This window comes from Amia ocellicauda, chromosome 22 (assembly GCF_036373705.1).
Source record: "Amia ocellicauda isolate fAmiCal2 chromosome 22, fAmiCal2.hap1, whole genome shotgun sequence".
Lineage (NCBI taxonomy): Eukaryota > Metazoa > Chordata > Actinopteri > Amiiformes > Amiidae > Amia > Amia ocellicauda.
The window spans coordinates 2,189,722-2,209,898 of record NC_089871.1 but is presented as its reverse complement, the minus strand read 5'-3'; the positions used below and the strand labels follow the sequence as shown (position 1 = coordinate 2,209,898).

The window sequence follows — 20,177 nt, the reverse complement described above, 5'->3', positions numbered from 1 at the left end:
TTAGTTATTACAGTCCACAAAAACAAAAAAAAAGGGTTGCGAGGTGAATGCAGTGCAATCCTTTGAAAAGGCGAGATGTAAACATGAAATACCAAAATAGAGCCCCTTTCTAAATGTAGAGAACGAGTGTTCAAATGGAGGGGCCATTTAAATATCCAGATGGGTGTTACAACTTTTATTGAAGCAAGAAGTGTCATGTGCTGTCGCTAGAATCTGCTTCGTAGCTGCTATTAGAAAAACACACACCCAGAGAACACGAAGACTGGCTGTTTAAAGTCGGGTCATTTATTGTCAGATCCAATGGATTCTAGACTTCAGATCTCAGTTTTGGTTTGCTGGTTGGAAGTCTGTGACAAAACAGTTGGCCAGAATGTGGAGAGTTTTCCCAACAAACAAGAACTCTATAGAAACCCCATCAAAATCCTAGAAGACATTTTTGTCTCTTGTAAACCACACAACGAAAAGAAAAATATATATTTTATCATAATACAACACAGAACAGAGTTAGCTAGGTATGGGCCACAGTCATACAAATGATCAATTGTTTCAGAAGGTTATTGCACTTCTTGAATGAAAACAAACAAAAATCAAACTGAAAATAGTAAGGCAGTCTGATCATCTACAATAATTTTTCAACAAAATGAAATAAATACACCTCAGATCACAGAAGTACATTATATCTAAACACCAGTGAGAGTAAACAAATACATACATCTTTTTATATGTGCTGTGTAACCCCAGACCAAAAACTAGAACACCTATACTGCTTTTTCTGGAGGTTAGTTCATCCTGTTAAATAAAGTCAGCCCAGGTACATTTTTGATTCCCGGGTCCCCTTACAGTCTACAACACCACCCCCCAAAACATGAGGAGAGCTCTCAATCTCCATTTAAATGCTATTTATTGTCATTGGCGCAAATAGACTAAATGATGAAAATGTCCGAGTCTTCAACTGAAACCGCTACACCTCTTCAAAATTTACTAAATATATGATATATACCTTTTTATTATATAATTTTATATATCTCTATCACTCAGTCATGCACACACACTTTTTGAATCAAGCTTGATTACAATAAGTTTGGGGAATTAAAGTGACGCCACACTAAATTCTGTAACCGCACCTCTATAGTATTCACAGCTTGGGGCTGCCTAGAACAAGAATTAACTCTTGCAAAAAAAAGTCATTGTGCATTTGCCTTAGAGTTGAAGGTAAGACTATTCAAAATGGATTAACTCTTTCGGGTTTGCATTACCACTTTTCATTACAAGGCAGGACCACTAACTTCCACCCCAGATTGTGACTTGGGAGATGTAACTGGCCAGAAGTGGTGAACAATTTAAACATTGGGGCAAAAGACCGCTGTTTTTATTTCACCCAGTACAATAAAATGGCCAAGCATATGCAAAATTATATGTAGTGTCATAGGCCCCAAATCCCATTATCATGAGCTTATGAGCCTGAAAGGGGTTAAGACAAAGATGTGGTCATATTTTGTAGTGTAATCATGTAATCTTTACCCACTTAGGCCCATCAGCTTAAAACAGCACGACTTATTGTAATCTAACACTATACATTGGACTCGTTCTGTTTCGTAAGCATATATACGTACAATAAATCCCAACACTATTAAACGCACATGAAATGCACACACAGAAATGTATATGCACGCATACAACAAAGGAACAAGGACATACGGATAGGTGACAAACTTCTAATGGGTCGGAGGACCTAGATAATAAATAGGCAAGTGCTCGAATCCAGTGAGCACAGTAAACCTTGTTCACGCTTATGTACATGCACTCGTACACCCTGCAACCACAGAATATTAGGTGTGATCCAACATCTGCATCAAAACAAAAAAGAAAACATTTTTTGCACTAGGAGGAGAGGGTCTTTCCCTGTTGTTTTCAGTCCGTTTCATCCTTGTGTGTGTGTATGAGAGCACATTTATTTTTTTGCATTTCTAGTGCTCCCTTATGGTGCGCTGGGAACGATTGTAAAGACAGCTGAATTCCTCCACCATGTTCAAAGACAACATCGTCAAAAGCATTGGAGGAGGTTAGAGGATAATTCAGGCCTCTGTGTCCATGGATTGTGGTTTTTGGTTTTCAGAGATGCCGGTCTGCATCACAGCTGCCCCCATTTTTGGCTGCCAAGACATTTCAGCTGACCACCCCCCACCCACACACACACACACCATACAGGTTCAAAGAGCTTTCAAAGGCTTCTGACCCAACCAAGAAAGAGAAGCCTGTCTAGGCCTACAGTAATGGAAGGAAATACATCTGTGATGGATGCAAGAGGAGAGAGATTGGGCTGTGGAAAAAAAGGGGATGAGTTTATCCCTGATTGAAAAATAACTACAAAAAGAAAATGCAACCAGAAAAAAAAACTAAACACATAATGCCACATCCTCTCCCCCCCCCAAGACAAGATCAAATTAAACATGGTCGAGTTTAGCTTGGTCCAAAGAGCACACAAAAATAAAAACAATTAGTACATCACAACTGATATCTCTCTCGAATAGGATTTATATATATATTAACAATCATGATTATATTTCCTCATTATTATTCTTGCTTTAATACATGTGGTCAATTGTAGTGCATATACAGGTTTATTCTGTGGTTTTGTTTAGTGTTTCTCTAGGTCAACATCCTAGATGGAGTCAGGGATAAGAAAATAAGGAGAGGAAGGGTGGGTTCTTTAAGATACCGCCCGCCAGGGAGGGAGGGAGAGAGAGAGATTCATCCAAGTTGTGCCATTTAAAATAGGTAGGGCTGTGCCGCTGGTGTCTGGTGCAGATCTAAAACAAAACAAAACAAAACAAAAAAAACACATAAATGAGAACCCCAAGAACTTAAAATGAGCCAGTTCAAAGACCCACACACAATCATCTGACCAATCCAAAGAGATGCTTCCTGGGCTGTACGGTTTTCATGCGAGTGTCGGTCATGCCAAATTGAAATGGGTAAAGGGTGAAATCACAACAGAGGTGTAACTTAGACGAGAACACATCGTATTCTGTCCAGCTGGGCTTTTCCATGCAGCTCTGAGGTCTAGGGGCTTGGGCTCTGAGGGGGTCTGGCCTGATTTGATCTGGGTTTGCTCCATTAAGAAGTAAAAATGAAACCAGAATAAAACCATCCGAATAGATCCCCTTCTGTCCGTGTGCGTGTGTTTTGGGTGTCTTTGTACTGACCATTCATCCTCGCTGCCGAAAGCATGTTATAACACCACGAGGGCTTGAATTGCAACACCACCTAAAAGCATCCAGCAAGCCCAGATGGACATCCGTGAATAGTGCAAATGCCATTCAGCCCATTTAAAATGTTACAATTGACCCATGAGCCACTGATTCCCTTCAATTAGCTTTGTATTGTCAAGTAAAGACTCTTCACACAACAGCCGAGCCCTACAGTGAAGGAAGAATGAATGGCAGCAATACTTACAGTCACAGGTCTGCGGCCTTAGTCTTCTAAAGCAGTCATGCCTTTTACGGGATCCTTCACCCGCATCTGTAGAGAACAGGACATGGTTTACATCTCCACAGCACTCGCACACACAGAATTCACTAAAGGTTATGGATATTTACTAGTGTAACATACTCCTCAGTAACATTATTGCAACAGCTTATATTCTCATAATAACAGGTTGCAGAGAGCCCTAACTAATGCAAATTTTGTTCATTCATACTACAGGCACCTTGAACAGGGAACTGAACGTGTCTAGCGGGGTACTTTAAATCTTGTTTTCATTCCACCCACGTTCTTAATTAGCCAATGAAAACGAAAACTTCTTAATGAGCCGAACCAATTTTACCTTTCCTAGGCCTGATTCAGGCAAGAACATAATATATACGCATGGTTTTCAAATCATTGCTAGTGCTGGATATTGTTCTTGCTGGCGGCTGTCATTTGAAGAAAAAAAAAAAAAAAATCCGCTCTTGGGAATCTCTCCTTCTTCAGAAAGCTTTTTGAGAGCTATTTCCCAACCCATTGTGTGTCCCTTAAATTAGCATAACCACACCTTATTACCGTCCGATATTCAGTTCTTGCGTTTAATGGCTAACCACACAGCAGCGACAGACCATTAACCATGCAGACACGAGCATTGCGCTGCCCCTAACTCTGCTGCACTGTTCCTTAAAGACAGCAGGGTTTTCCAGGCTTCGATATCAACAGTGCCCCAGACACACATGCACTGACCTCATCCAGCTCTCTCTTGGTCTCCTCCTCCATGCGGCGGATGTCATCCATGTTGAGCTCGATCCACCGGTCAATCCAACAGAACAGCTGCCGGTGGAAGTTTGTGAAGAGGCGCTTCTCTTGCTGGATCACCACGGGACAGATGGACAGGTTTCAGATAGAGAGTGGGTTCAGTAAATCACCCCCAAGCACTAAAAGCAAACCAACTGAATGCAATCAAGAGGGTTATTGCTATCAAAGTTTGTTTCTCATTTGCTCCAGTGACTATTTCTATTTTCTACCTCCAGATAAAGTAAAAACTGGTTTAAGTGGAAACATCATTATTTCTTTACCACCCTTGCAAGATCTGCATAATCTTTCAGTTTCAGAAAACTCTGAGCAGATTGTTTCCTAATGCATCTCCAACAAGGATATAAACCTAATCCAACACAGGGCCACAAATCTTTCCGGACTAATTTGTGAGGTTTTGCTTTTCCTCAGCAGTTAAACAAATAGTGGCGGTCGTCCACTCTCCTGTAAACATTGCCATACAAAAATGCATGAGAAACCTGAGCTTCATATGCTGCGCCACTAGATGGCCCCTCCCCCGGTTTCTTCAGACTTCATTTTGTCACTGATGTGTACTGTGACTTGCTTGGCTTTGTGGGAGGCAGGAGTCATCCACCTACATGGCTTAATGTCTTTCTCTGCCAGCTGTTGTTGGAGGCAGGGATGCTGGGAGTTAGGGGAGGGACTGAGAGCCGGGCAAGGAGTGAATCCTTTATCACACAGCTAGTACACAGAACACACATTCTGCTGTTCGTCACAGTGGGGGAGAGTGATGTATAGAGAGAGATAGAGACCGCAAGAAACAGAAACGGACATCAAGAAAGAGAGCAAGATAGGGAGGGAGAGAGTTGGAGAGAGACGGAGTGCAAGAGACTGCTATACTTCACATTCAACAGACTCCCCTGCTACACTAGCGACAAAGGAGAGAGGCATTGGGGCTGCTGGGTAATAAACAAGCCTTGTGGTGGCTGCAGCTCGACTCCCTCACCTTCTGGATGAAGTTCTCCACTTTGTTCTGCAGGCCCCACCACTTGAACTTCACCGTCACCAGCTTGTACGCACACATGTGTGGGCAGTCCGTCTTCTGGGGCAGCTCTTTCTGCGCAACAGAGAAGGACAGCTTAGAAAACTATCCTACTTCGTAAATGTATTTTGTTTCAGTTACTGAAAGCAACAGGCTAACTTGAAGGAATCATATCATCTTATTAAACATTTGTTTACTTATCAGGATCCCCAAATTTAATATAAATTTGACTGGAATACGAATATGAATAAGCTGATTTCAGAATGCAATATTCTTGGAAAATCCAAATGCAATTAGGTCATTGTGGGATCATGACAAATAAGCAAAGGTATTTCATGATATTACTTCGATAGCAAAACAATTTCCAAAAGCTGTCATGGAACAGTGCTTTCGGCCTAAAACTAATGCGCTTATTAATGTTGTTAAAATAGGACAAATAAAACTAGTGATAATGGAAATAAAATACAGTGCACTGCATTATGAAGTAAATTATAATACATAATAGGCCAGTACCTTCCAATTAGGTCCCAGTGGTCCACGTCCAGTTTTCTGCGACTTGAACTTAGTAGGATCTTCTTCAGGTTTGTAATCCTGAAAAGTGGGGGAGGGAAGACAACTATCTGAGCTGCTTTGCGTCTTGATTGATTGATTGGCTTTGTAATGTGGCTTTGTAAGCCGCCCAGCCTTTCACGAAAACACACAGATGCAAGTTTTCTTTTTAGACCGAGGACGAGCAAGGTCGCCAGTCCTGCGTCAACTGCCGGCGGTTCTGCTCGTTCTGGCAGGGCACACAGCACCTGCACCACGTCTCGCTCCAAGCGGCTGGCCACACTCACCTTCGCGTTGACCTGGCTGGGGTCCGCAATGTCGATCTGCACCACCTGCACTTTCTTCCAAGTGTCAGGATCCAGCCCGTGTACCTGCACACACACAACAACATCACACACAAAGCCGGCTGCCATTGATCAACTTGCAAATCCTTAGCAAAGATTTACAAGCAGAAGATAAAAGCTGAAGAGAAAATGTCTTATGTAGATCTTGAGGAAAATGAATAATTGCATTGAAATACCAACAGATTGCTACAGGAGGTACAAAGGAAAACAATGTCCCAAAATGCAAATCAAATGTAAAAATGCAAAATTTGTCTGGGATTTTGCACATTGTGCGGATTAAACCCAGAGATCAGAGCCAAAGCAATAGACTACATTTTTGAATAGTGTGATTACAGTGAAATGTCAGGTGTAATCTAATAATTACCTAGCAGATGGACACAATGGTCACTTGACATATTAGCCAAATAAATGGTCTCAAATTAAAATGCATAAAAAGGAAAGTTAACAGCCTTAATGTTTTAATAAATGTAAAATATGTAATTCAAAATATTTTATTCAGAATATTTTACAAAGCTTATAAAGGGGACCTGGAGTAAGAAAAACAAAAAGCTACAAACACTGCATTAGATAATTTACACCATAGCGAAGTGAAGACTCTTGGGAAATAAAGGGGTCAAGGCAGGGTGCTGGGAAGCTCCTCTCGGCACTTACATTCTCAATGGTGCCAAGATCAGGTTTGTGCCAGGTCTCGATTTTTATGAGGAAGTCGTCCTTCATGTACTCGTTCTACAGATGGAAATGAAAGACGATCAAAGAGCAACTGTTAAGATCAGCCTTTACCAGGGCAACTGAACACCCATAGGATGTACACTGCACACAAAACAAGTACATTCGATAATAATAATAATAATAATTATGTTAACACCTCTCTATCCTCAGTGCAATGGGAGTCTCCCTCAATACTGTAAAGTGCTAATTGACTACTGCTCCACCATAACACTGATCTTAAACTCAAGATAAGAGGTGGAAAATTCCTCTTCGCAATGTCAAATCCTGTCCCTCAGGGAAAACTGAACTGGACTGGGGTTTTCCTGCTCCCTATGAATCACTAGTGTCTCAAGACTGGGAACACATGCTCATTATCAATTAATTAAGCAATTCCCTTGGTTTGATTGAGAAACAACAGGTCCTTGAGGGCTGAAGTGATTGAATTTAGCCCAACATCTGCTTCATTGAGCAGAATGAAACGGTTTAGATTTTAGAAATTGATGATTTGAGGGTGACCGATTAAACCTGCTGAACCGAGGCTCTACATGGACCCGGACGGGAGACCCCAGTTTGATTTATCTCGTCTATCGTGGGGTGTCTTGCACAGTATTGTATTTTGTACTTCCTCTTCGCTGCTTCAATTAGGACAGATTCATTTTATACTGACTATTTCGGAAATCTGGAAAATCACCCTGGGTAAGGGTGTCTAAGAATAAATGCATCATCAGCAGCATAATATTATTATTATTATTATTATTATTATTATTATTAATAAGAATCTTCATCAGAAGATGCATATAGTGCCTGGAGGTGAGAAAAAGTAATGATTGTAGACCTAATTTCAAATCAAAATCAAATTAAGACTTTATTAAAACCTGAATGGAAAGTGGTCTTCAGCTTACCATGGCTCAGTACAAAAACACCCAACAGGATATGGATAGCAACAATAAATAACAAAAAACAATCCTTCATAATACCATAACAGCAGAAACGAACTGATTTTCAGCAACATACCCCACACATTTTTAAACATTAAAACATAACACAGTGAAGATACTTACAGTAATAACTGCCCAATTCGTGGAGGTGCATGAAAAAGAGTAGGGGAAGAAAAAATTAAAATAAAAACACTTGATTAGTACACTGTGGAAAGTGTGATGTCATTGTACATTAATGTTATAACATGACATTTCTAGAATCCCACAGAACAAATGCTGACAGATCATAAAATACATAGAATTAAAAGTCTGATTCAAGTAAAATTAATTAAACAACATACATACTTTTCATTTGTATTGACATTCCCAAAAAGACTGAAGAAACGGGCAGACAATGTTATGGTGCATTACAGAAATCAAACTTTTTTGAATTTTTTTTTGCAACATTTCTCATGTTTTATTCCTCAGGTCTCACTCACTGCCACTACACCTGCCAGTTAAGGACAGTGTAAAAATCAAGGAATGTTTGATCTTTTAGGATTGTTTCTCATTATAGAAACCCCCAGCTAACACAAAACTACACCTGTGGCACATATCTAATACACATATCTCACTATTTTTTGGCCAGTTGCTCCATTGTTCTACTCAAACTACGATCGAGTACAGGTTTGTAGGTTGCCACGTTTGGTCAAAGCTGCGATTTAAATCCAGCCCAACTATTCTATTATATTACACCATGAAAGCTATACTGTCCCATCATTCTCCAAGTCGATTGAAAACTTTCAGAGACGTGTGCTGCCCATTTTCAAACAGGAACCATCAAAGTGGTAATCCAGTCAAAAAGACAATGTAAACATAGGTAAGAGATGTAAAAAAAAATATATATATATATATATATATATATATATATATATATATATATATATATATATATATATATATATATATATAAAAACAAAAACATTTTGGGAACTTTATTTTGCCTTGGAGCACAAATGCCATCTCAAAGTATTAAACCGTGTATTATATGCATTTTAGTCCCATCTCCAGAGGGTCCTCTATAGTGCCTGTGTATAGTGCAGGGGTGTAATTTAAACTGCCAGGTGAATGCTGAATTATTCAGCAGGGCAGTGATCCAGTGCAGGGCAAGAAGGATACGGTGACAGGGCTGAACACTGCCGAAATGACCCTGACCCCACGCCACAGCCAGCTGACCAAGACTGACCAGTTATCTGAGCTGAAAATAAGTTGCTACCAAACAAAACTGAACTTGCAGTAAGAGTCACTGATATGTATACAATTGGGGAATAACAGAGTCTGTCAATTAATCAGTCAGATTTCAATTTTAAAATATTGTAAGGCTGAAGAGGGAGGCAGTAAGGCATTAGGCAGTTCGTTTTTCTTTTTAGTGCAGCAAACTGATTATATTAAAAAATAAATAGGTATTATTTAAAAATGAATTTCAGAAGAACACTTACACTGCTATACTGTGCACAGGGGGGTCACAGCAGTGAGATGAGTTTAGTAATTGTGGATTTCAAATTGGGGTGAAAGGAAAGAGGGGAAAAGCAAAAAACACTACATAATCTTTATATATCAGTACAAATAAGGAAACTTTTTTTGGAAATGGCAAGAAATACTAGTAGACTTTAAGCACAACCCCAGTAGGACACTGGAGACAGCTTGCTAGACAAGACACCATGCTAGACAGGCCCACTGCTCCAGGGACCGGGCTGGTGTATTGAAAAGCGCGTGCTCATGCATTTTCAGCTGCTTTCTGAAGCATCATCATAGTGAGATGCTTCAAAGGTCAGCTTTCAAGAATTTAAAGCCTACAAAAATAACGCTTTCAAGGCTGAGACTTGTTCCTTTTATCTACAGAGGTCAGATTTATTTATTTTTATACACGTGTAATTTAACTCTTCCACCACAAGGCTTACATGAAACTCTGCAGCTCATAGAAAACAGTGTGGAAAAAATGGCTTTCTAGGGTGTGCAAACAGACTCAATTTAAATTTAATCTGGCTCAAGAATCTAAAATTACAACAAATGTAAGTTCGTTAGTTTGCGATTCATGCGTAGGTAAAAGTTCTGATTCGGTCTAGGTCTGAAGCCTTGAAGGCCTTTTAAGAGAAAATCATTATATATATATATATATATATATATATATATATATATATATATATATATATATATATATATATATCTCCATCAGTCTATCAGTCCACTGGTGGATGAAGGCCTCCAAGATGTCCTTAAATAGATGTATTCGCTGGTATCACTGTGCCTGACCGAGGCTTAGGTTGTCAAACCATGGAAAATTAAAAACTGCTCTGAAAGATGCACTATGAAGATCTCGGGTTATAAGTTCCTAGGAGGGTCAGCATTCATTAAAATAGACCCAATAGCTTGGGAAATTCTTGGAAAACTAACAATTCAAATAGCCACTTTAAATGCTCTGCACATCCCCCATAAAAGGGATCCTGATGTCTCAAGCTTTCCCACAGAGTTATCAACATTTACCTCTCAATTTCCTTGTTAGCATTATTAGATGCTGATGCGTTTGTTGGCTCTCTCTCATTTCAAAGCTCCAAAACAGGGGCAATAGCTTTGTAGGGCTTCACACATGTCAGTTTCCACCATAATTAACCATGTATATGCACCAGTTACAAATCAATACATAATATATAGATCGTAAATGATTTTAAGAAGTCTCCTTGAGGCATATCACAGTGCCTGCAACTTTTGTTATATTTAATTACATTATTTTGGTGCATTTCTGTAGGGGGCTTATTCATGGTTGTTTAAGGTACCTGCTACAGTCACTGGGGAAACCCTGGCCGAGCTAGTTTCCAGTCACCCATTTATTTTGGGGACAATTTGAGCTCCCAATGGGATAAAGCAACAGAAAAAACAGGATCTTAATACTAACACAGAAATTGAGTGGTTAGAGTGGATATCTCCGTTGGAAAGTTGGATCGGTCAGGATCACTTTAGATGTCTGCGACTGCCCACAGATCAGTGGTTTTACGGTTGGTTGGATTCCACAAACTCAGGACCAAGGGGCTGCTGGGAAATGTCAACCTTGTGCAGTTGAGTCACGACTGTGATCTAAAAGAGCCCTGCCACATTTAATACAAACTGCTTTGACAGTTTTTAGTGCAAACCGCAAATAGAGGGATACGAAGCTGGATGCTTATTTCAGAATACTCATTTGGAATTCTCGAATTCAGAATCACTCCAGAGTTCCGAATACATCTTGCACGCGAATACAGTGAACAAAGGCGAAAAGGGGAGGCACTCACCTGTGCGACAATAAGGGTATGCGTTCCAAGCTTTCTCGTGGATGTTCAGTGCAGATGCTGGAGCCAACATGCTCACAAACTTGGGGACTTTGCTGTGGAAAAACAGAATTACAGAGTTCAACTAGAGACGGACACTTTCTCACAGATCAGACAGTGTTGTGGGCGGACATGCCTTGCCGCGCTAAAAGTACGAGAGGAGACCGAAACCTGCGATTAGTAAATTAAACTAAATGAAATTAGTAAAAACCGATGAGAAGTCAACAGGAACACAAGCAAGAAATAGGAGTATAAACCAAGAAAAAAAAACAATAAAACATCTTAGATTTCAGAAAGGAGTTTTCTTTTCAGTGCAGTGCAGGGGTGCAGTTTTCAGTTTTCTCTGCTAATTTTCTTGCTTTTCTGAGTTTGTGGTTGCGCAATTCAACTGAATCCCCAAGATCCATACAAAAAGGGAGTTATTTTCTTTGTATGTGTGTGTGTGTGTGTGTGTGTGTGTGTGTGTTTCAAGGGTCTGCTTTACACACAGTTACACATGTCAAAGATTATTTTCTAGTAAAATGAATATATATTTTCAAATAGCTTGTGTATGCAATGTAAATGTATATTGGATTTGCATGTAGGACGGTTTATATATCTGGTCTTCAATGGCTATAGCCCTGCAGGTTGTATGTCTCTACACCATTACCTGCTTCAGACCCGAGACCAAGTGCTAAATGGCTTAAGTGAAGGGGAAAATTAGTTCATTTAACTCCGAGGTCTTGGGTATTGAGTTACTATACATGGGCCCATTATTCCAGAACACAGCGAGAACGTACAAGCATTTCAATTTATATCTAAATTATTTTTGAAGTGTTCTTTATAGCCGGTGTCAGTTATGAAGACAAAATCAAATTGTTAATGCAGATCAGCAACACGCAAAACATGCAAACATCCTGAATCATTTCAAAGGATGTTAGAATTGGGGGGCCATGTGACAACCATATAACCCTTTTGAGCACTTAATGAGTTAGTGTGTAGTGCTGTGGAAGGTAAAATGCCCTTTTCTTGCTTTGTGTTCTTAGTGTGCGTCTGCACATGCGTGTGCGAGGGCGCCAGTATTGGAGTATTGCTGGGGCTGACCTATGAAGATGGTAGATCTTGTGGGTGTACTGGCCTCTCTCCCCATCCTGCTCGTAGGGCTCATTCTTCAGCACCTCCACACCCTCACCACCTCCGGTCTCGTTCTTACTGGCCTCGGCCACCGAGTAGAGCTGGCCCACCTGGTACTGCAGAACGGGGAGAAAGGGAGGAAGAAAGAGGAAGACTTGCATTAGCGAGCCGATGGGAGTCATGCGAGATATGATCAGCTTTAAATTCCTCTGTCGATTGTACTAATGAAGGATTACCTTTAATACAGTACTCTGGCACAATAAAATGAGCACACAGGACAAACCCACCATAGGGCAACTTTGGAACAATTGTGATACAGCTTTTTCTATAGCAATTTATATACAGTACTGTGCAAAAGTTTTAGGCAGGTGTGAAAAAATGCTGTAAAGTAAGGATGCATTCAAAAATAGACATGTTAATAGGTTATATTTATGAATTAATTAAATGCAGTGCGTGAACAGAAGAAAAATCTACATCAACTCCATATTTGGTGTGACCACCCTTTGCCTTTAAAACAGCATCAGTTCTTCTAGGTACACTTGCTCAAAGTCAGGGATTTTGTATGCATATAGTCAGGTGTATGATTAAATAATTATACCAAACAGGTGCTAATTATCATCAATTCAATATGTAGGTTGAAACACAATCATTAACTGAAACAGAAACAGCTGTGTAGGAGGAATAAAACTGGGTGAGTAAACGTTTGCACAGTACTGTACATTTACTGAGCAAGTCGTGCTGGGTGTGGGGATAAAGAAATGGTCCCAGAAGAAATGTTAAAATTACCTGTTTTATATTTATTATTAATATGAACCTGCTTTTATTCAAAGTCACTCTGCAGCTTTACATTTTGTGAAAAGCCTTCAGCCGGGGCAGGCTAGGAGCAAATCAGTCATGACGTCAAGGATGTGGATATAAATAAAAATTTGGCAGGACTGGAAAGTGTGCGAGTTTACGCGTGACGACAGATGAGTCAGAGCCAGTGCCTCGTTCCCTAGCACTGCATACAGAGTGCTCTCTCTCTCTCTCCGCACAACCCAACTGCTGCTAATCTGCACACTGACAGCAGTTTTGAGAGAGAGAGAGAGAGAGAGAGAGAGAGAGAGAGAGAGAGAGAGAGAGAGAGAGGGAGGCCTCTATATCCTCATGCCTTCCGTTATTCTCTGTCCTTTGGGCATACAGGCACATGCTTAATACAAGACAATGCAACTTCACCATCTTATATAGCTCCGTATTTTCTCCAACGTTTCTGTCGGGCAGACTTGGTGTTCATCCCAAAGCTAGAGGAGGTAATTATTAAAAAGTCTTAATTGTTCCTCTCTAAGTGAGAAGCTGCTAGGGACACGTCTGCACATCCCGGGGTAGCTCTCCGGAGGATTGCGTTCCCAGGAGACGGAGCTTCATGCTACGCTTGTAAGCCGCCAATTCCTCACATCTCCAAGGACGACACGGACTCGTTAAACTAAAGACACGGCGCCCCTCGTTGGTGCAGCGTCTCTCACAATCCCCAGCTACAGTGCTCTGAAAGTTGCATACACTGAACAGTGAAAGGGTTCATATCAACCCATCGACATATAACGAATACCTCAGCTTGTCAGAATCCCAAAATGATTTCATAAGATTTTCCAACACATTTGCATTCTGTAGCGTGAGATTTCCCTGACAGAAGCAGTGGTGGGGGGTGGCATTCATTTATAATCCGGCTTTAACCTTGCGATTGCTCCCAATGTTATAGTGCAGAATAGGCCAACATCTGCCTATGGTATTTTGCTTTTCTCAAAACAAAAAATTGCAATGCATGAGAAATGTAGTGTAATGACAGCATGACACGGCATCTAAATGAGAGTCTTGCACTCCATGCATGAGACTTCACAAGTCTGAACACAACTTAGAGGTCACAAGGTCACTTCCTAGGAGGCTTATGGTATTTTCAAGTGGAGCAAGTGCTGGCAGCCTTCAGGAATGACAGGCACATGTTTACATTCATAAATCTTTCAAAACTGACCTTCATTTAGGAAAAAAAAAACCATCTCCTGATAAGTAAGCAAAGGTATTTAATGTTATGTTGATAATTTTGCAGAGACCCTCTCAAGCAGGGTGGCACCCATCAGAGTCCCATAAGACAGAGCTTTAAATGTTAGGTTGGGATCTTGCATAAAATCACAGAGTAAAATCGACCAGGAAAGTAAAACGCCCCAGGCATGCATTTTTAATATATCATTCATTACCAGCGTCAAAGCAAATCTACACAAAATAAAAGTAATACCTATAAATATCTAACTATTTGGATCAATTTAAATTAGGTTTAACCTTCTCTTTCCCTACAATAGTCACTTTTTATGGCTTTATTTAAACTCAAAATATTATTTTCCTTTTGTTGCCTAATTTGAAAAAAGGACAAATAGCAAACAAATGTTCATGTCAAAGACCAGCAGGCCTCAAAATACACACAGCATACTGTTGGAGATTACACAAAGGCACCCTGAGAGAGCCCAACGATAATCTGAAAAGTAAATTATTTATTTCCGACCCCCTCCCCTCATCTCTCACTGGTTCACTGCTGGCCCCCCTTCCCCCTCCCTGATGTTTAATCTGTGTCACACCATACAGCACAATGGCTGCTTTCAGATCTAATCATGTGTCTAATGTGCTCCAAGGAAGGGACAGCCCCCTCACTTCCTATTGGACACCTGAGGTAGGTACATACATGTATGCATTTTCGCACTGACCCTGATATACTCACTCACAGGCCCCCCAAAATAAAAAACATTAGGGCTGCCATCAGGTCCCATAATTTCCATAAATTCCCTCAAAGCTTGCATCAATTAAAGTGTAAACTTTTGCTAAAATTCATATTGGTACTTCCAGGCCGAGTAGCAGGGATCTAATGGAATATAACCCTAAACATCATGTGATGTTGTGCATTAAAGGATTATGCCCATCGCTTTTTGGTTTTCCTTTCTGTTGATCATCTCGGAGGTTTTCACATTTAGAAAAAAATGAAATCCGTCCCAGTGGCTTGGAAAACTAGAGGGAGTCTGAAACACACTGCCTGTATTTCCTTCAGTCCTTCAGTGCAAAATGTCTGAAAAGGTGCTGAGGGAAACCCATTTGATTGAACTGCCTGTAGTTGGCAAGAAAGGGCTTTCTTTGGCAGCTGTAAGTGACAGGCAGTGTGCACGACGAGAGTGGAGCAGAACGCAAGCAGACATTGACAAGTGTGTTGGATTGGTTTTATTTTGCACAGAAAAAATGAGACGGTTAAGAGACAAGTCACATGGGTGATGCCCAGAACTTTGTTTTAGATTGCCGTTACTTGCTCTTTAAGATGAGCTCTCCTGCAGAGATCAGCCCTGCTGCACAGACTGGCACAAAGCAGGATAATCTGGGCTCGGGTGTTCCTGTGCTGACAGCCCTGTTACATAACCTAGTCATTCAGGTTAGAGAATTGTTCCTTCTCATTGCCCAGCACAAATGAGCCTGTAAATACAAACAGGCTCGTAATGCACACTAATCCTAAAGGCAACCCTTAATCAAGCGGAGGAGGTTCACAGAATGTGCATGCTACAGACACACACACACACACACACACAAAGTGGCTGCTGAATAGATCACATGCAATAAGGGAAATGGTTTGGACAAATGGGGAGTTTATATTACAGCTTTACATCATATGCATTTATTATGAACTCAATGGGAAATTATGTGTTATTTCTTGTTTAACTACAATGGAAATACAGCTACTTTAAGGGAAATTATCATTTTGGGCTCAGATTCCCTTTACAATCATTGGCTGTTCAAATATTATATGAGAGAGAGAGCACTATCTGCTTTTAATTTTATTGCATTTCTTCTGCTCTTTTTACTGGAGAATGCTTCAGCAACACTAGTGTAAACTTGTCATGCCAATAAAGCTCATTTTGAATTGAGTGGGGGGGGGAGGGAAAGAGTGTGTAGATGCTGGAGGAGGTGCAGGCTGCTCTGACTCACTCCTGAGCAAGGACACTCAGAGGACAAGAGAGGGGAAGAGGGGAAAGAGAGCGGGAGGAGGGATAACAGAGATGGCAGAATCACACTTCTTGACAAAAATCACACTTTCTTGTGACAATTATTGTGCCAAGACATCACAGACTAAAATCTCCCTTGCAAGTGAGAATTGGCAAATAAAAAGCAGGAACATGATTGATCCAGACATACGAGTTGACTATACAAATAATTGTACCAATGGGGCCTTCCTTCAGAACTAATTATGCCTACTCCATGCCTACTTCCCAGAAAGAGAGAGAGCCCGGACCCTTTTAAGGTAATGTTGTCTCAAAGACTAGCACTGAAATCTATGAGGAAAAGGAAGTTGGAATCATTTCAAACTATTGAAATAAAAGAGGAAAACAAAAAGAACCAGCATCACCCAATATCAATAAGATTTCTCCACTGCCTTTATTTAAAAAGAGCAGGCATTTATAGATCTAAATACTAAAATTACTGCCCTCCATGCATCAGAAACTCAACTTTCATACTTTGCGAAGATAATGCTGCTTGCCAAGTACTTTGGATGCCTCTTTCCCCAATACATCTTCATTCCTACAGTCTTGCCATGGCACCACTCTCTACACATATGCAAATGAAATTTATTTTGCAGACCACCAGGCTCCACACTTTTATATACATTATATGCATTTTAAATCATTTGATCAGTGTGGAAAAAACGTGATCATGCAACTGCTAAAAGCTCAGATATACTACAAGGTTTCCCAGAGATCTGATTGGACACAATTCTAAGTAGCCACTATACAACCAGTGAAGAGGATGGAATCACATGATCTTTTCTAGTGTGTATGGCAAAAAAATAGTCACAATTCAGTATTCTCATGACTGTTGGCATTTGATTTATCTTGGCCTTGTGTAATGGAGCATGTTGACAGCCACTATGCTGGCTGTGAATGAAACCTAAACGATTTGAATGAATGAATAAAACCTAATGTCATGGATGATACTAGAGTACTGGAGGCAAAAGGTGGGGCAGATAAAGACGAGGCATGTTCATGAGTTCTATTTATATACTGATTGGATGAAATGTAGCTAGCACCAGTACAGTTCTACGTCACACTGTCAGCAACAGTAAACCAGAGGCCACGTACCCTCCAATTCAAGATGGCAATTCAAACGTGTTGCTTTCCGGGGCTTCTTTTGCAATAGTGACCATCTTAGATTTTAATTTAATTTTTTTAAGCGGAGAGTTACAGAGGGGGGCAGGGAGACCAACTTAATCCCACCACACAGAAAATCCCTCTTTACAATCTTGATTGAAAAAGATTTACTTGGACGTGCACAGATGTCAAGCAGAAAGCGCAAGATTCCCGCAGCCTTCTCTGGGAAGAACGACCGGGAAAAGACTGATGCACAAACATGTACGCAAATCTAGTGCCCACCACACAGCCCATGGACGACTCTTGCCAGGGAGTTCAGAGGCGTCATCTCTGGTGCCCAGGCAGGATTAGCATGGAGCTAATCCACTCCGGGCACTGCTTTCAGGAAGAAAGGTCTCACTCTAACCCCTTTCACCCTCCCCCATCTCTCCCTTGCTTCCAGGAAAACGGGACTATTAGGGACTTTGCTGTCCGAGCAGTGCTTGACGAGGGGGGCTATTTTTAGTGTCCCGCACTGTACAGTGAAATCCATTGCAGATGAAGGCAGGATGCATTTGTTTTATTTATAGGCAGTCTGTGGGGCGAGTCACCTTTCATCTGACAGGAAGACTGAGGAGAGAGAGATGGATTGCAGTGGTGGCAGTCAGCTGGGACTCCCTGGATGTTTTGCTTTTTGCTCCAGCCTAAACCCATGACTACTTTGCCAATCTGGCTCCAAAATACACTTCACCTATACTCATCTAATACAAGGTGCCACAGTTGGTGTAAGGCCATTTCATAATTAGTTACTTTCAAAATCTTGGAGATTCTGCTATTCCCCCGCATGAAAGCTAATTTTGTATTGTTTTAATTAATAACTGTATATTCCACAAAAACAGACATTCACTATATAAATATATTAATTATCAAATTATTATGTATAGGATATAGGACATTATCATTATCATACTAGTCAATGCATTTCCACACACTGCACCGTACATTTATATCTGCATGCATGCACGCACACACACAAAATAAGTGAGCGGCAACAACATCAGTGCGAGTTCCAGAAAGTTTAACGAAACCAATCAGACAGACAATCTCACACTGTCTAAACAGGAAACTTGAGAGGCAAATTGTGGCACTTCTCATAAACTTCACAGTTTCCTTATTGCGCTGACTAGGCAGGTGTCCTGCTGGTTGGTGATAAATGGAAGTGACGAGAACAAAAGTTAAAATGAAAAAAAAAAAAAAAAAAAGTTGAATTAGTGGATTTCAGCAAACAATGAGCTATGCTTTAAGGGAGCGTTTAAAATGCATAAACAAACCATAGAAGCAACTATTTCAATTATGGAACCCTTTAGGAAAATAGATACTCCATAAATAAGTGATAGACCTCCTTTGCACACAACTAGATGGGACCTCAGTAAATAAAGTTCTCAATTGTTTCCTCATTTACTTTATTAAAGCTGAAGGAAACACTACATAACATGAATACTACAAGTCCCAGCTGCCTTGCCTTATTTTCATATATTATTTTGGAAAACAGATGTTCAAACACACACTGCTGCATGTTCTGACCCTGCCATGTTTTTTTTTGTTTTTTAATTCAAAGCTTGCATGCAATTTGATCAATATGATTCCCTTTTCGGTTGTGGGCTGATGGAGCTTACCATAATTCAGGACTAACAGGTTTTGCTTTCTGTTTGAAACCCTTATTCCAACCATTTCCAAAACGAAAGGTCGAAAGGTCATACGCAAGTTAATATTGGAAGTTATTTACCATTTATAATTGAGCATCCTATTAAATTGAGCCCTCCAAATTCCACAAGACTTCGTGATTTCACACAAACCAAAATATTTTCTAATATAAATATATAGCTATATGTAGTTTTTTGAGAGTAAAACAAAAAATAGAGAGTACCTAAAATTTTTTACTGGTCATATGCTTGGATGTATGTATCCAAAGAAGAAAACTATTTGACTAACTTCAATAATTAAGTCTCCTGGGCAATAAATGCAGAATAATAGAGTCTCTTCATACGGCTCATATGGTGCTTGTGCCGGGTGTAGTTTTACTTAGGCTTTTAGCACCTATGGGGATTTTAAACCCAAATCCCACAGGTAACAAGTTTCTAATTGGGTTTGAATAATGCCAGCTGGGGCACCAGGATCCAGGGACCCAGCAGAGGGTTAAATTTAAATACATTTCCACACACAAAAAAAGCAGTCGGCTCTCATTATGTAACACGGGTTGGCATGTGGTGCAACAGGTTTTTCCATGCAGTTCAAGAACGGGACTGAAAGATTTTGACAGACACCCAGGGTCTTCCTAGTGGTGACAGATTGGTTAACCTAACGAATTAAGACTTAGGAAATGGGACCAATTTAATATAGCTTTAACTAGTCCGCATTAATGGGCGGCACGGTGGCGCAGTGGTTAGCGCTGCTGCCTCACTGCTCCGGCGCCCCAGGCTCAAGTCTCAGCTCGGGGGCCTGTCTGTGTGGAGTTTGCGTGTTCTCCCCGTGTCCGTGTGGGATTTCTACGGGCACTCTGGTTTCCTCCCACCATCCAAAGACGTGCGGTTTAGGTTGATTGGTTACTCTAAATTGCCGTGTGTGTGTGTGTGTGTTGCCCAGCGATGGACTGGCATCCCGTCCTGGGTGTATTCCTGTCTTGAGCCCTATGCCTGCTGGGATCGGCTCCAGCTTCCCCGTGACCCTCGCCAGGACCTCACGCAAGGCACTTACATGCATCTCATTCAGCCTTT

At 40.7% G+C, this 20,177-nt stretch overlaps 1 protein-coding gene across 1 annotated transcript in view; it reads right to left on the bottom strand.

Moving 5' to 3' along the window:
* Positions 1-263: 263 nt before the first annotated feature.
* pitpnab (phosphatidylinositol transfer protein, alpha b) overlaps positions 264-20,177 on the bottom strand; it is a 35,752-nt gene continuing 15,838 nt past the window's right edge. Inside the window, exons 3-12 of the mRNA XM_066695142.1 lie at positions 12,248-12,393; positions 11,129-11,220; positions 7,947-7,954; positions 6,829-6,903; positions 6,121-6,204; positions 5,798-5,875; positions 5,249-5,359; positions 4,213-4,335; positions 3,457-3,522; positions 264-2,810 (exon numbers count right to left, since the gene is read on the bottom strand). Of these exons, the coding sequence (XP_066551239.1) occupies positions 3,475-3,522; positions 4,213-4,335; positions 5,249-5,359; positions 5,798-5,875; positions 6,121-6,204; positions 6,829-6,903; positions 7,947-7,954; positions 11,129-11,220; positions 12,248-12,393 (765 nt within the window). The 3' untranslated portion in view covers positions 264-2,810; positions 3,457-3,474. The remainder of the gene's footprint in view (positions 2,811-3,456; positions 3,523-4,212; positions 4,336-5,248; positions 5,360-5,797; positions 5,876-6,120; positions 6,205-6,828; positions 6,904-7,946; positions 7,955-11,128; positions 11,221-12,247; positions 12,394-20,177) is intronic.